Source organism: Lampetra fluviatilis, chromosome 1 (genome assembly GCF_964198595.1).
Source record: "Lampetra fluviatilis chromosome 1, kcLamFluv1.1, whole genome shotgun sequence".
NCBI classification, from domain to species: domain Eukaryota; kingdom Metazoa; phylum Chordata; class Hyperoartia; order Petromyzontiformes; family Petromyzontidae; genus Lampetra; species Lampetra fluviatilis.
In genome coordinates this window covers 24,547,361-24,562,158 of record NC_136275.1, presented here as the reverse complement: position 1 = coordinate 24,562,158, position 14,798 = coordinate 24,547,361, and the positions used below count along the sequence as shown (strand labels likewise).

Below are 14,798 nucleotides of genomic sequence, written 5' to 3'. Positions count from 1 at the left end.
ACATGCAAACGTGCAGATGGGATTTTTCAAGCGGGAGCGCTACATGCATGATGAGATTCCCGCTGAAAAAGCATTTCTCAAGCCGCGGCAGAATGGAGTGGAAGCCTGACCGAAGCAAGCCGGGACTAATCTGCACCAGGCCTGACGAGACCGGATTGAATTAGATTCTGAAAGAAGCTGGCCTCACGTCTGACTACGTTGAGCAGCAACACTGAGCCAAATGTCAGATGCCTGGAATGGCCAGAAACGGACTGCATGGGATCAAGCAGCATGAAACGCCACGGACAAGATATGATGCTCAAATTGGGAGCAATCGCAACAGAGAAAATTACATTAAATATCCAAAGACAATATTCAACAATTATTTTATTCGCATTGGCAAGGGACCTGGTCCCTAGAGAACAGATGTTAGGCCACGAGACTGTCTGTCTGATTAATACACTGTCTACTGAATGGGAAGAGTTGATCAAGCCATGCAGAGTTGTGCAGACCCACACTGTGCTGGGCTGTGTGAAATGACAGGAACAGGTTGAACTGGATTTGCTGTTCTAACTCAGGTCTCTGCCAGCATTTCTTTGGATCATGCTTGGATGGTGGTTCCTTAAAACCTCTGCTTCTTGCACTGAATGTTAACAACTGTTTTTCTTCAGTGTCGCGTGTTGTTAAGGACTTTAATTTCTGCACCGTCCATCTGAGGGAAAGCACTGGGCTATTTGCTCGGTATCAATGCCTACCCCCCCGATGCAAGCCTTGACATGCACACTTTCAACCTGCCTGATCCATAAACAATGACAAAAATATAAATTTTGGGTTTTTCCCCTCATCACGAGTCGTGTAATTAATGAAGCTGCATATGCTACCAAAACATATTGTCGATTGTTCAACTCTGCATCTTATTTTAAGAGGTATTCGGCTGATTGGGTTGGTTTAATTATGCATTTCTCTACACCTAGAGTTTGGAGCACCAATGTTTAAACCTTTTATGTTGATTGCTTGACAGAATAATAAATGCCGCGCTTCCACAGGAGTGGCTTCGACACTTTGCCAATGTGCCTTCACGTCCGACATAAGCCACTTATGCTTCTATAGGCATTCTATTTTAATCACTGCTACCCTTTCCACAGTCAGCTGCAAATTCCTAGAAGCCAAAGAAGTGTGTGAGGTGCAGTGTCTGTTGGAATTGCATATGTAGCTATTTCTGTTTTTTTTTTGGTGCTGAATTATGAGTGTCTGGTATCACATTTACAATTGATCTTCATTGTTTGAGGACAAAACACATGTATATTTATCTTAATTATAATAGTAACAACATGCATTGTTCACAAAAGTATTTATGTTTTTTATAAGCTGTAGGGTAATTTAAAGAATTAAGAAAAACATAGACTGCAAAAATGATGCTCTTGATGGCTGCATGACAATTTGGTAATACTGCCCTCGTTGGAGTGCAATATGACAATGTTCTTCTTCCACGTGCTTTGTCCTTGGTTGGAAAGCCCTGTAAACTGGTGTTGTATCAGGAATAACAGACGCTACCCGTCTAATTTTGGGGCACAATCCAATTTAATAAACTATTGTTTCAACATTGTGGTAAACGTATCTCCTTTAGTGGCGGCGGAGGGCCATGCGAACGAATTACATACAACATATAATTGATTATCACTATATTTTATGTTTGCATCAGGATTAAAAAAAACACACTGACTAATTGATGATGCATACAATTTCCAATTGTGACCACCTGTGACTGCATAGTTATGGCATGCGAATATAGGGATGAGATGATTTTGTGGTGATGGTGGTGGTTGTGGCCTTTGGAGTGCTATAGAATTTTACTTGGTATGTGACAATGCAGGAGAGAGTTTTCGGTTATTCGTTATGGTAGTCTCAAATATAATAACCAAATTATATTGTAACGTATACGGCTTTGACATTTCAACAGATATCCAGCTTTATAACCCCTTTTCGTGACTGCCACATACTATTAAATCACAGATTATATAGTCAATGGATATCATCACAATGCATGTTTTACAATTCATTGGCTTGATGTGAATTGGCCATCAAGTTAAAAAAGAACACTAATGTTGCTCAGCTATCTTTGATACAATGACTTCCCCTTGTCTTGGTTTTGATGTATGCTCGTGTTTTGTATCTGTCAAATAATTAAGCTCCTGCACTTTACTTGCAAAAGGCATGTTAGCAAATGTCTGATCTAAAAATCTGGATTTTTTTAAAGCGCATTAAATGTTTATATAAAACACTTTAAAGGCAAATTTTAACACATTTAGACATTTCATTTTATTGTACATTACTTTAATAATGTCCCCAATGTATCGGCTGCGTGCACTTTTAATCACTGTTAGAAAGTCAGGAATAGTTGAAGTGTGGAAAATCTTGCCAATAATGTTACTGCCAAAATGACCTCTTGTCTTGTGCTATTGCGAGCATTGTACAATCAAAGCCAATACACCTTCCAAAATGTACGCTTGTACTAGATCCTTTCAAGGGTTAATTTATCAGGAGTTAATAAAATAAAGTGTAGTGTGGAGCATTGGTCGCTATTATTATCTGCCTCCCGTTACTGTAATAGCCATAATCATGATGCAAGCATTTTTTTTGTATAATTGTGTTGTATTTCCTGTCTCTTGGCACATACAAGCGATGGAAATGTACAGGTAAGATTGGCAATAACCACGCCACAAAGGCGGGATTGTTGGAATTAAAATAGAAGCATTGTGGCTGTGTCTTTCGACTGTATTAGAATGCTGTGCTTTTTTTTCTACACTGGGGTTCACTAAGAACATTATTTCAGTGCATTCACCGACGAGAGCACATCTTGCAGACAGCGTGGTCATCTGGGCTTGGGGTGAAAACTTTGTCTTTACAGAATTGTCCTCGGATAATAAACGAGTGCTCTGTGGTTTGGCTTTGTTTTTGATCACATGATGGCATGCGTTATAATTGGGGTTTTCCCCCCTAACCTGTATAGAAATTCTCAAACTTCATTCCCTGGACTGCCCTACAATGAACATCTACATTCAAATCTTAATTCATCTTCCATGCACACGAGGGACATTGGTAAAAAAATAATAAAGCCTGTAAAGGGGGAGGAATTAATTTTGGGAAACCTCTGCCTTTTTTTAATGAAGCACTGCAAACTGGGTCCTGAAAACATACATTTTAACATACTCATTGATATATTTTTTTGTAAACGTTCATTCATGGAATTATCTGGTTACATATATGGTCAGAAATTGAATTTACCAACAGTTGGAAAGTGTGCACTTAATTTAGGTGACTTTTCAATTATAATTGGGTCCGCAATTGTGGTGAGACACAAGGCCCTGCCACAAGAGCAAGGCAACATTGTGACATTTTGATTCCGCCTCGTATATTCATGAGCCAATTCTATTCGTTCAGCCTTTGTTACATGGGTATACGACTCATTTTTCCCCATGTAGACATTTTAGGTCATACAATTCCACTTGTCATTGTTATTTTTATAAGTTAAATTATTTTGTAACAGGTTCACGATTTATGAAAGTTTCTGCATATTGTGGTGTCTGCCAACTTGATTTAAGTGTGGCATTTATTTTGTATTTCGTTTAGTGTGTGTGCGGTTTTATTTTGTACACTGCCTAGTGTGGTTGGTAGACTGCATAATACTGTAATATGTATAAGGTCTATGAAGAATGACTGGGGTAAGAGTCTGCCAAAAGCAGTAGTAACTGTTTTATGATAAGATCCTGTAACCGTGGCTCGTATAACACATGTTCCAACAAATCGTACAGCAATTTTTTCTTTATCAAATCATTAAAAGCAGTTCCAATATGTGACTTTCAAAAATAAACACTTACATGAGCTGTCTGTCAGCTATGTGTTTGACATTAAAATGCATGCATTTGACATGTTTGCATATTTGGTGCGAGTACAAAATTCTGAGCAATGCTTTTGCAGATTCTTACCTTGGGTGTGCTGCTGACATTGTACAAGAGTGGGTTTGTAATTAATAAAGTGATTTTGTAAATGCAGATTAGACTGCAAGTGATGAATTTATCACAGTGATTTATTCGGCCAAGGAAGTAGTGGCTTTTGTGGAATTGCTTTGGCAAGATTATGAATTCTACTGGAATGTTCTATGATTAATAAAAAAATCGGAAATTAATTGTAAGCTTCTTGCAGCATTTTTTTGAAGCTGCATATTGAATTAAATGGTGTATTTAATGTGGCAATTGCTAATATTTGTTGTATTGGTTGGGAAAATTACCAGATCCATGGAAAGTCTACAAAAACTGACTCAAATCCACTGATGGCTTTAATTTAAAGTTTCCTAAACATACTGATGAATAATTACATTGTATAAAACATGATACTTACAAATAATGCAAGTTCAGGTTCTCATTTTTTATATTTTCATTTTCCGCGTTTTTTACAAATGACAGTTTGTGGTTTAGTAATAGTGCTGCTCAAATTTGCACAAGACTTTGTTAGCTGAAAGTAATGGCTCATCTTTGCTTGACTGCAGTGCGTTATTCAATTGAGTCATGTTTTTCTCTAGAATTTGTTTTACTTTTATTCAGTTTGAATATTGATTATTGTACCTAGAAGGTAATGACTTTCCCAAGTAAATGTGTTTAGATCAAGTAGTAAGTGGAAACGTTATTTGGCTCTTTGATGGACAAATGTGTCTGACCTAAGACGAATGTTTCAACGAGCACACTTCCTCCTAAACCCACACATCTGTTTCTTACGCGGATGGTAGCATCCTAGTTTGTGTAGACTTTCCACCGAACATAACCTTTTGTCGAGTCCATTCTGAGTCAATGTAACTAATCCTACATCTCCTGTAATTTTACGTCCGAATAGTATCGTATAGTCTTCTGCTTTAACTGTCAGCAGGCTTTATGCCACGTTTTTTTGTTAAACGTGACAACACAGCACAACCTACATTTGAATAGTTTGCAATACAAAAACAACTTGCATATAAACAAGTTGATAAGGTATCTGTAATATTCACAACCCGTAGGAGCGTTAAGTTGCATATGTTAAATTAAGTCCTGCGAAGCTGTTCGTTTTACACTTAACGTGCGATGTTAAGTTGAGATCCAATCAAAGCCAGACTCAGGAGCTCCTTACACCTTAATGCCCTTGATAAGCGTGGCTGGAGAACAATTTCATCAACCTGCCAATAGATACTTTAACATTTAGCTTTAATTGCCGTTGAATTGAATTGTCTAAAACTTTTCCGATGAAAGAGGATAATGTTAGCGGTGAGCACTAACCCATAGCATTTGTGCTGTTACGACGTTTCTGGAAAATATGGAGAAGTTGATCATTGACCACGATGGATGTTTAAGAAAAGAAAAAAATATTATTACTTAGGTAAATGTGGTATGTTATGGAGCTTTGTTTGGTCCTTAAAGGTACTCTATTTCCAACGTGCAAGGCGATGTAGGTTAATGATAGATTACAGTATTTTTTTTTATCCTGTCGAGAATGGAAGTGTGTGTTTCAATGGAGACCGAGATGAAATAAATATTAACTAAATATTCTTTGGTAAGACCTTCATCTTGGCTTCAGTGAAACAGACAACGTATGAGCCAACACATTAACTTAATTTACAGTGTAACCTGAGCTCCGACATATTTTCCCGTTTCTCCGCCTGACTGCATCTTCACCTCGTCGAAATAATATAACTAGCAGTGTACTGCTCTTATTCGTTCCAGTTTGCTGTTTTAAACCAATATTCTGGTGCGAAAGTTAATGTGCGTTTCATGATCAGCATACTCATTCGTGTGACTCTTGTATGCCAATACCGATTGTATGTGCTCCAATTTCGAATTAAGGTATGCCGATTTTATTGTATTTGAGTCTAAATATACCATAGCTAGTTAAATGTGTTAAAGAGTATATAACAATTACACACACATGCACAAGTATATATGTATAAACATTATCACAATGCAGTTTGTAAAAAAAAAGTGTGATTTTAATCAATTGAGTTCATTAGCCTGCCCCAATCAATACAACAATAACAAAGTGCTTGCTTTTTGTGTTATTAAAAAAAGAGGACTGCATTTAATTTTGTTTTATGTCAATCCTTTTGCTGTGTAAATAATGTACATGTGTTCTAATATAGCATTATTTTGAATAAAGTATGGCTTTTTTTGTAAACAGAATGAGATTGTGTTTCATGTATGAATGTGTACGGAATAAGTGGCCTACACAGCGGTAGTGTAACGGTTAGTGCGCTACGCAACGAACCTGGCAACCCGGATTTGATTGCCGCTCACGGTCAACACCAAAGACGATTGGCTGAACCGGTCATGGGCCTCCCGTAGGTCAACTGCTTTGAATGAGTACCTGGTGCAGTGTGTAGACATCGCCACTAGGGAAACAAAGGCGTTCGGGCGTGTTGTTGGCGACCCACTGTGCTGGCCTTTCTAGGTGCTCGCTAACAGTACTTTTCCCCACAATCTGTTAAGGCTATACGGGGGGGGGGGGTCTTTGATATTTCTGGTACTTGAATTCAAGTATTTGCTTCGAATTTGATACTATTGTCACGGTATTATTGAATAAAGAAAAAACATTGTTATTCACATATCCATGCGGACCCTTCTTGATTCACATCAAGTTTCAAGTATATTCTGTTTAACCAGGTGAAAAATCAATGATATGGGAGGCCACACACTTCCACATTCCTTTTATCCAGACATTATACAGCCTTTTAAGCTCTACAAGTATGAGTGTATAACAGAATCTGTTGTGTTACCCACAGTCAACGCAAAATATCCTAATTCATCACACAGCTGATGTGGCATATTGCATGGAGCTGAGATCACAAGTCTCACAACTCATGCTGCAGATGTGTGCGTGACCAACAACACAACAATCTATACTAAGGCATGGGGTCCAGGTAGGCCTGAAGGTGAAAAGGCAGTGCTGAAACCTCATGAGTTGGATCTTGAGCAAGGATAGCTACTTTTGCTTTTCAATCACTAATTGTGTCTGTATTTACAGCATGTTAGCTAATACTTAATGATAATCATAATTCTACATTATCCATTAAAGTTTTGTCTAAGTTTCACGATTATTTTTAAGTTGGGTTGGAGAGTTCATTAGTATTTTTAAAACGGTTGTTTTTATGTTCGTGTGAGGAAACAATCAAATCTGTTCTTGCAGTTGTGTGAGAAACACACCTCACGCACTGATAGATATGTGATGTACTTGTCGTACTGCTTACATTAGCACATTATTGAAATGCAAGAAAAACATAGTGTGCCGCAACTATAACAGAACAGCAATAAATACCCAAACCCACCTGTACAAAAATGACACTATCCACAAATGTACATGCCAAACAGGGAGAAGGGTGTAAACCAGCGAACTCATAACAACAACACATCAACAAGCAAACAAACCACGTAAAACCTCGGGATCCCCCCTACCACCACACCTCCCACCTTCACCGTGTAACAACGCTAGTGAGCTCAATGGCGGCGAGGATCAGCCAAACAGGACCCTGCGGGGTGGGCTGGTAGGAATAATACTAATACCGGTACAGGGATATCGACCGCACACACACGCACACGCGCACACACGTGCATAAACGTACACACGCACACACACACGCACACACACCGCACGCACACACACATACATGCACGCACGCACACGTAATGAAGTTGTGTTGCTACGCTTCCAGTTCGCCGTGAATAACGATCCGAAGCCCAATAGCGCCCATTCATCACGCCGCTCGAGTGGGCCGGACACGCACACACGCACGCACACACACGCACACAGTCACACATATACACACACGCACGCACACACAGACACGCACACACACGCACACACACGCGCATACACACGCACACACACGCACGCACGCAAACACACACGCACACACACACACACACGCGCAGGGGGAGCGGGCGGCCATCTTGTCGGACGGACGGACGGACAAACGGACGCGGACGGACGGACGGACAAACGGTCGGACGATATAATCTATTGGTGGTCTGGTCCACTTCGTTCCTACCAGTATAACCGCCATCACTCAACGAGCACGACAAGCAACTGACAGCGTGGGAGCGTGTGTGCAAGGGGATCACGAAAAACAAGTCTTTGAGCGAGGCCGTGATGCTGGGCCCCCAGGGGAGGTGGGTTCGCTCACCCTGGAGGTCCTGGGGGGAATGTGTAAATGTTCCACCGAACTCGGCTCCTCACGGAGAGCAGTAGGCCGGGTCGACGGATCCTTCGTGCTTGAAGCCTGTAAAGTTGGCATGCGCGGCCGTTCAGGGGACGTCAGTCGCGCAGCACCTTAGGGTGTAGGGAAGCGTAGGATGGCGGTGATGCTGGGAGGCGCCGTCGTGGTATGCGGCAGCCCGATGACACATGCCCCAGCAGGCCGCAATTGTAGCAGGTAACATGGCCGCCTCTGGAACGTGACGACGATCTTGGCCGTCGCTTCTCGTCCGTATGTCACGCGCCGCCATCACCCCAGTCGCCACCACCCCGAGTCGACGTGCATGCCGAAAGGGGCCCCGGCTCCGTGCGGGACATGGCACATGTCACCAGCACCCTGTCCTGTTGTAGAAGTTGCTGGGCTTGGATGCACTTAGCGACTTTAAGAGACAAGACGTCATCATCTTCGACTGGAAGGATGGTGTGGAGGGTTGTCGCCAAGGGCAGCCATCTCTCGAGGACCAACGCGTCGATTCCATCATGGTCCATTTTAGGGAAGGCGGCTTTCGCTAGCGCCAAAAGCGTGCTACGGAAGGCGAGGGCCAACTCGTTTTCCCCCTTCTGTCGCGTAGCGAATGTGACGCGTGTTCACCGGAAGCTCGTAAATAGACACCATCTGGTCGAAAGCCTGCGTGAGGGTGGACCTCTACGGCAGCGGGATGGTTAGAAACGCTGCAAGGGCATCGTCGTCGAGGGCGGCAGGCAACGCCCGCAGCGCCTCTGCCTCCGTCCATCCCGCCAAGTCGGCGTTCGTGAGGAACCGCCGCTTGAAGGCCACCCAGTCACCACTGGTAGGCGACGTCGGAGAGCCGGGATGTCCATCGGCGCTGATGGCGCGACTTCAATTTTGGCGGGCTGCGCGCTCCGCGCCGGTGACAAAATGGCGGCCGAATGCGCGGGCTGCGCCGCCGACTTCCCCGCCTGCTGTGAAATGGCGGCAGAGTCGCCGTCCTTGAGCGGCATCGCCGCTCCCTCCTTCACCATCCAGACCGTGGGATTGATCTCCATGAGGAGCAAAGCCGCAGCCTGGAGGAGCTCCGCGAGGTGACCGTGCGCCTCCCGGAGGGTCGCTTCGGGTGGTGACTACCCAGCTAACTACACTATACATAGGAGTGGGTCGGACCCATATTCGGATCCCCGACCAGGTGCTGATGCCTTGTAGGATGTAGAGCTTCCAGCTTGTAGATGTAGAGCTTCCAGATTCTCAGGGACCCACCTTATATCCTCCCGGGTCGAGGCCGCTCTGCCCTCGGCCCCACCCACCTTCTCGAGCATTCTAGCTCCCTCTCGATTCCCCTCGAGAGCTCTCCCCGGACACGTGATCACCCCGTAGCCCCCCCCCCCCCCACCTGGGGCCTTCTCAGTGGACACTGCGGATCACGTGTCTACGGGATCAACCAGAGTGCCATGGCCCGGGGCAACCCTGTCCCTGGGCTGACACTCTCCCGCTTCCCCTTGTGGGGGCCCGCACTACACGCTATGCGTGGTGCCTGCGCTATCCCACCCACCCACGGGGTGTAGGCGATGACGGTGCATCGCACGCCGTGCTGTGCTAGAGCCAGCCTACACAGCAACCCATACGGTGCTGTCCGCGATGTAAGTATATCGCACGCCACGGCCCTCCCGAGCCGGCACCATATAGTGACATCCCCGATGTCACTACACATGTGTTAGCTCCATCTCTGCATTATCCACCAATCCCACATCCACGATGTTACGTTCCAGGTATGCATCACGACGTCAGGCAACGGTTACACTCTTTCTCATGTGCATTTGACTGCTTGGGGTGGTGAAGGAGGCAACGTGTTCTATAGACCTCGTTCAGATCAACGTGAGGGGTCAATGCATATCGTGAAGCCACAGCTGCTGCTCGAGCACTTACTCATGAAATTCAATTGAATCATGTGGTGGTGTGCAAAGGGAAATGTTGCCACGTGTTACTCAAATTAATCGTCTCTACTGCCAAATTTGACATGTGGACGTAGGGATGCTCTCTTGTTGTCAAGGAATGCTGAAACTGTATACAGTGCACCAGTGGTGGCCTTTATGTAACTGTGGTGGAATGGCACTTTCATAGTCGGGGAAACAGTATAGCAAATACATTTCACTAAAGTGCACGTGTTGTACAAAGAGGGGTGAGAAGAGCTGCACACTTTATTGCTGTTTTAACATTGAAACAATACGAGGAAATTACCTAAGTGGATTAATACGTCTGGTAGCCGTGCAAGTGGAATAGCAAAACATGTAAAAGTATTTGATTGTACAAAGGATAAGGATGTTTGTGTCTCAAGTGAAGTGAATCACAATCGGTGTTGTTGAAGTCTTGCTTCCTTCCCAAAGTGTGTTTGGACTTGGATCTAGCTTTCATCTCACCGTTTCTGATAACGTATCCCAAAACCACCAGTCGAAAGCCTAGCCCATTCCTGTCGGGATTACCGTATCAAAGCGCATTGTACAGAATCTAAGTTATTTCTCACATTATTGTAAAAACGTTAACTTGAGGTTGTGTAACTATATACAGTAGTTGGATTTATATGAATTTGCCACCGACAGTTTGAGGTAAAAGCGAGCTTAGAATTGGCAGGGTGACGTTGGAAATGGGAATGGGAGGCAATGATGCTGCAGGTAACACCATGTAGGCAACATATGTGCCTATACAATATACTTTTGCAAATGCATATGTTGTGACGAAGAGAAGAGTGACACTTTGAAATGTGTAAACATACATAATTGCCCTTGCCAGTGACAGCGATTTTAAGTATATTGCCTTGTAAACCCCTCCACACCATTACAACCTATGGTCTTGACTTGAAGGATTGCTGAACCAAAGTCAAGACAGGTTTTCTGTAACTGACAATTAATTGACCCCTAAACTTGTGTAGTAAGTATTCAGGAGGCTTTGACGACGGGGTCGGAGGCACACTTATTTATTAATACCAACTCGTGTACAGTAACGGGTACACACAACTCTTGAAGGGGTATCGTCCCCTTCACTCGTCTATCAGGGAGACACAACGTCTAACCCCGCTAACCTACGCCCGAGTCCTCCACTACGGAGCTAGGGGAGGCTACCTATCCCAGCCCTGGTCAAGCTGGGATCCCGGCACCCTGAGTCTCCAGACCGGCTCTTATAAGAACGTCAGTCTGGGCTCTCGGGGCCACGCCACCGGCTTGCCCTGGTCGGTCCTGACAAGGACAGCGAGCCAGGGGAGCTCCGGGGCCTATTCTAGCTGGTCTTCACTCTTCGCTGGTTAAAGCTAACACTCGACCTCGAGCCCTCCGGCTCACCACCTTTTATAGCACTCGGCCCCCGGGAGGGGCCCGTGGGGGATGTAGGTGCGGACGTCGGTGCGAGCACCTCCTCCGTGTACAGCCCTAACTCCGCCCCTTGTGTTTGTTTCCCATCCGTGCCCATACATCTACACAATTACACCTGTACACATCTACACAATTACACCTCTACACTTGCTTGACAGTGGGTATACTTTAACTGTAAAAGCAAGTGTTTCTCTATCGGCAAATGTGCTACAATTAAACCTGTGTGTGGACAATTTAAGCTGAAGGGCAAAGTCAAATGAAGCTGAAGGGCAAATTGGCACCACAGTGGTTATATGTTAACTATCTCACCTGGTATGCAGGAGGTTGTGGATTCGATCCTGACCCTGATGCCTGTATATTTGGAGTTTGCATTTTATCCCCGTGGTCGCGTGGATTTATCGCCGGGTCCTCCGGTTTTCCCTCGACAATTAGAAACATGTTTATAGTATTTGGCTGCTATAAATGTCCACATTATGATAAGCTACTTCATTGGGCTATCAATTTCTCAATAAATAAAAAACTAGAAAACTATATTTTTGACTACACTTTTGTTTTACCAGGTAAGGTCCACTGAGCTATATAGCTCTTTTCCAGAAGCGACCTGGCCATAAATGATAGCTCAACGAAGTGGCTTATCATATTTCTAAATGTGGAGGGTAAAACTCGGAGGACCCTGAGATAAAAATCATGCGACGACGGGGAGAAAGACGCGAAAAACTCCACGTATACAGCAGGCGTCGGGGTCGGGATCGAACCCACGAACTCCTGCATGACAGGCGAGGTATTTAACATCTCGCTAACCGTGAGAGTCGTGCACGCCCATGAATTGTGATGTAGCAAGGCAAGATTTGCTGTATTTGCATGGCATCGTGTTTGTTCGGAAGTATCTGAAACCTGCTTGACATGTGGGAAGTGTGCGCTGCTTAATCCACCAGAGCAGGAGGCTGGGTGAACTTACACACTTGCAATGAAGTTCAACAAACATCACTAGCCCCCATGGAAACGGTCACCAAACATTACCATTTGACCCTGATATATTGTTTTATGATTCATTTGGACGATAGTAGTTAACCATTGCATCCCTTTCTCTACTTTTGCCATGTTCCTTTGTACAGGGTAATAATAAATTATTTAGTTACCTATCATTAAACAAAGCTTGTTTTCATGGTGTGCCAAAACTTGATAAGGTTACACGAATCAGTCCATGTGAACTATGACAGCCTAATTTCAATAACAATATCTTTGTGTTCAAACTCACTTGCTACGACTGCACAGGGATGTTTTTTTTAAAACGTTGCTGGCACCTCCTCCGTGTTTCTCACATGTTCCGTAGACGGCATGCCAATGTCGCATGGGTCACGACAGCCTTTTCCATAGTCACTGTGTAGGCAGCACACACAACATGGTGCACGCCTTAGATAATTTTCCGCACCTCCGATTGGCACGGTTCGCTGCCCACGGTGAAAAATAATTTCAACATACATCCATACACTGTGACTGGTAGGCCGACTCGTAATGCGCGTATAAACTCACAAGGGGATGCCAATTGCACACACTCTGCGATGGACATAGTGTATTCTACTTACTTCTTGAACTAGGAAGAACGTTTTATATTGAAGTTGTATTAATTCGAACCAATAAAGTATTGCTTTACAGCATCAAATTAATTATAACAGTTACTTTTAATCATACATTAGGATTCATTTCCAATATCTTAACAGAGATTGAATAAGCATAGACATTAAAGCATAATTAATCATTAAAGGGCCAGATGTTCATATAAAGTATTTTTTTGTGGGATAGGAGTCTACTTCTAATGATTGTAGGTTATTCTGGAAAGAATCATTCTTGAGATTGCATGGAACAACCATTTTGCAGCTAAAATCTAATGATTAATGAACAAGTGACAAAATGCAAGATGTTCTGCAACCTATGGCAGGCATTCCCACTTTATACTAAGAAGCCAGACTCATGTTTCATGGTAAAGAATTCTGACTATTGCATATTTCATGGTCAAAAGCATTAACATTTTGACACGGAGCAATGCGAAACGCATGCTATTTCCATGTCATGAGCGTAACCAGCGCTCACAGTCCTCTGTGAGTACATACATACGCATAGTATACTCACGTGACAACAGCTGTATAACCGAGGGCCTCACAATTGCTGGGTTTGTGTAGAAGTTCCTGCGTTGATCCATGTTCATGCATTGCTATCATGGTTGTGCAAGGCGTTGCTATGAAGTTCTACAAAGGCGTTGTCCTTTATGCTTACAGTATTGTATTTTATTTTAACTCAAATAATTATCGAGTGTAACTACATCTAGGGTTCACATGAATAAATAGGCAATACACTGGCATCGTCATAGGCAGAGGAGAATAACCAAGTATTGAGCTTGGACTTCGACAGGGACAGGTAGTCAAGAAGACCAGTGGCCAGGTAGACAGTTCCAAATTATGGGGGCAGCACATAAGAGCGACTTCCCACTGAGCAACGATTGACCGCGGATTTCGGCAGAAGATGCTCAACGAAGATGGAGTTTTCAAAGCGGCATAGCGAACAAGGAGACCTAATATTGATAGGGGGACATGGTCTGCTAAGAGAATATCATTTAGCACACGTGGAATGTTAGTTTAAGCATAATGACTTGACGGACACTAGGTTGTACTGGGTCGTGGAGACTGGAGGGAGGGTGTTTAGAGAGGTCTTTATCGGTGACCCCTTTTTAGAAATGTTCCAAGGAGGGGGAGGTTTGAGGTGGATGGATATTTGCAGGAATATCGAGGGACCATCGTAGGGGCTGTTGGGATGGGAGTGGTGGCATGTGTCTTGGGGGCTCTGAGACCAGTACCAGAGGAAATGGAGGCTATAAGCGATCTTATTATGATGTATGAGGTAGCGCAGGTAGAGAGTCAGCGTCGCTAGAGGAATCAAGAATGTAGGTTGCAAATAATGGTGGTGACGTTATTTGGGATGACTGGAGAGATGTCAAGGGTTGGTGGTGGTGGTGGTGAAAATGTCAAGGGTCGGTACAAGCAACAGAAGGCAGAATCAGAAACAAGCATGCATTCATACCTTTTTCATACCTTTTCAGAAACATTAGAGGGGAGTCGTTCGCACTGGGCAACTGCTGCTGGGGTAGTGGAGAGAGACAGGTTCTGTGAATGCAGCAGGAAGTTTAGAGGATTTCAAATGAGGTTTTAGGATGCCCAGAAACATTGGCAATCAGAGCA

At 43.9% G+C, this 14,798-nt stretch overlaps 1 protein-coding gene across 1 annotated transcript in view; it reads left to right on the top strand.

Annotated features, from left to right (window-relative positions):
* Positions 1-6,167, top strand: part of LOC144934269 (integrin alpha-8-like) — a 123,809-nt gene extending 117,642 nt beyond the window's left edge. The window contains exon 30 of the mRNA XM_078859953.1: positions 17-6,167. Coding sequence (XP_078716079.1) covers positions 17-109 — 93 coding nt within the window. The 3' untranslated portion in view covers positions 110-6,167. The remainder of the gene's footprint in view (positions 1-16) is intronic.
* The last annotated feature ends 8,631 nt before the right edge of the window (positions 6,168-14,798 follow it).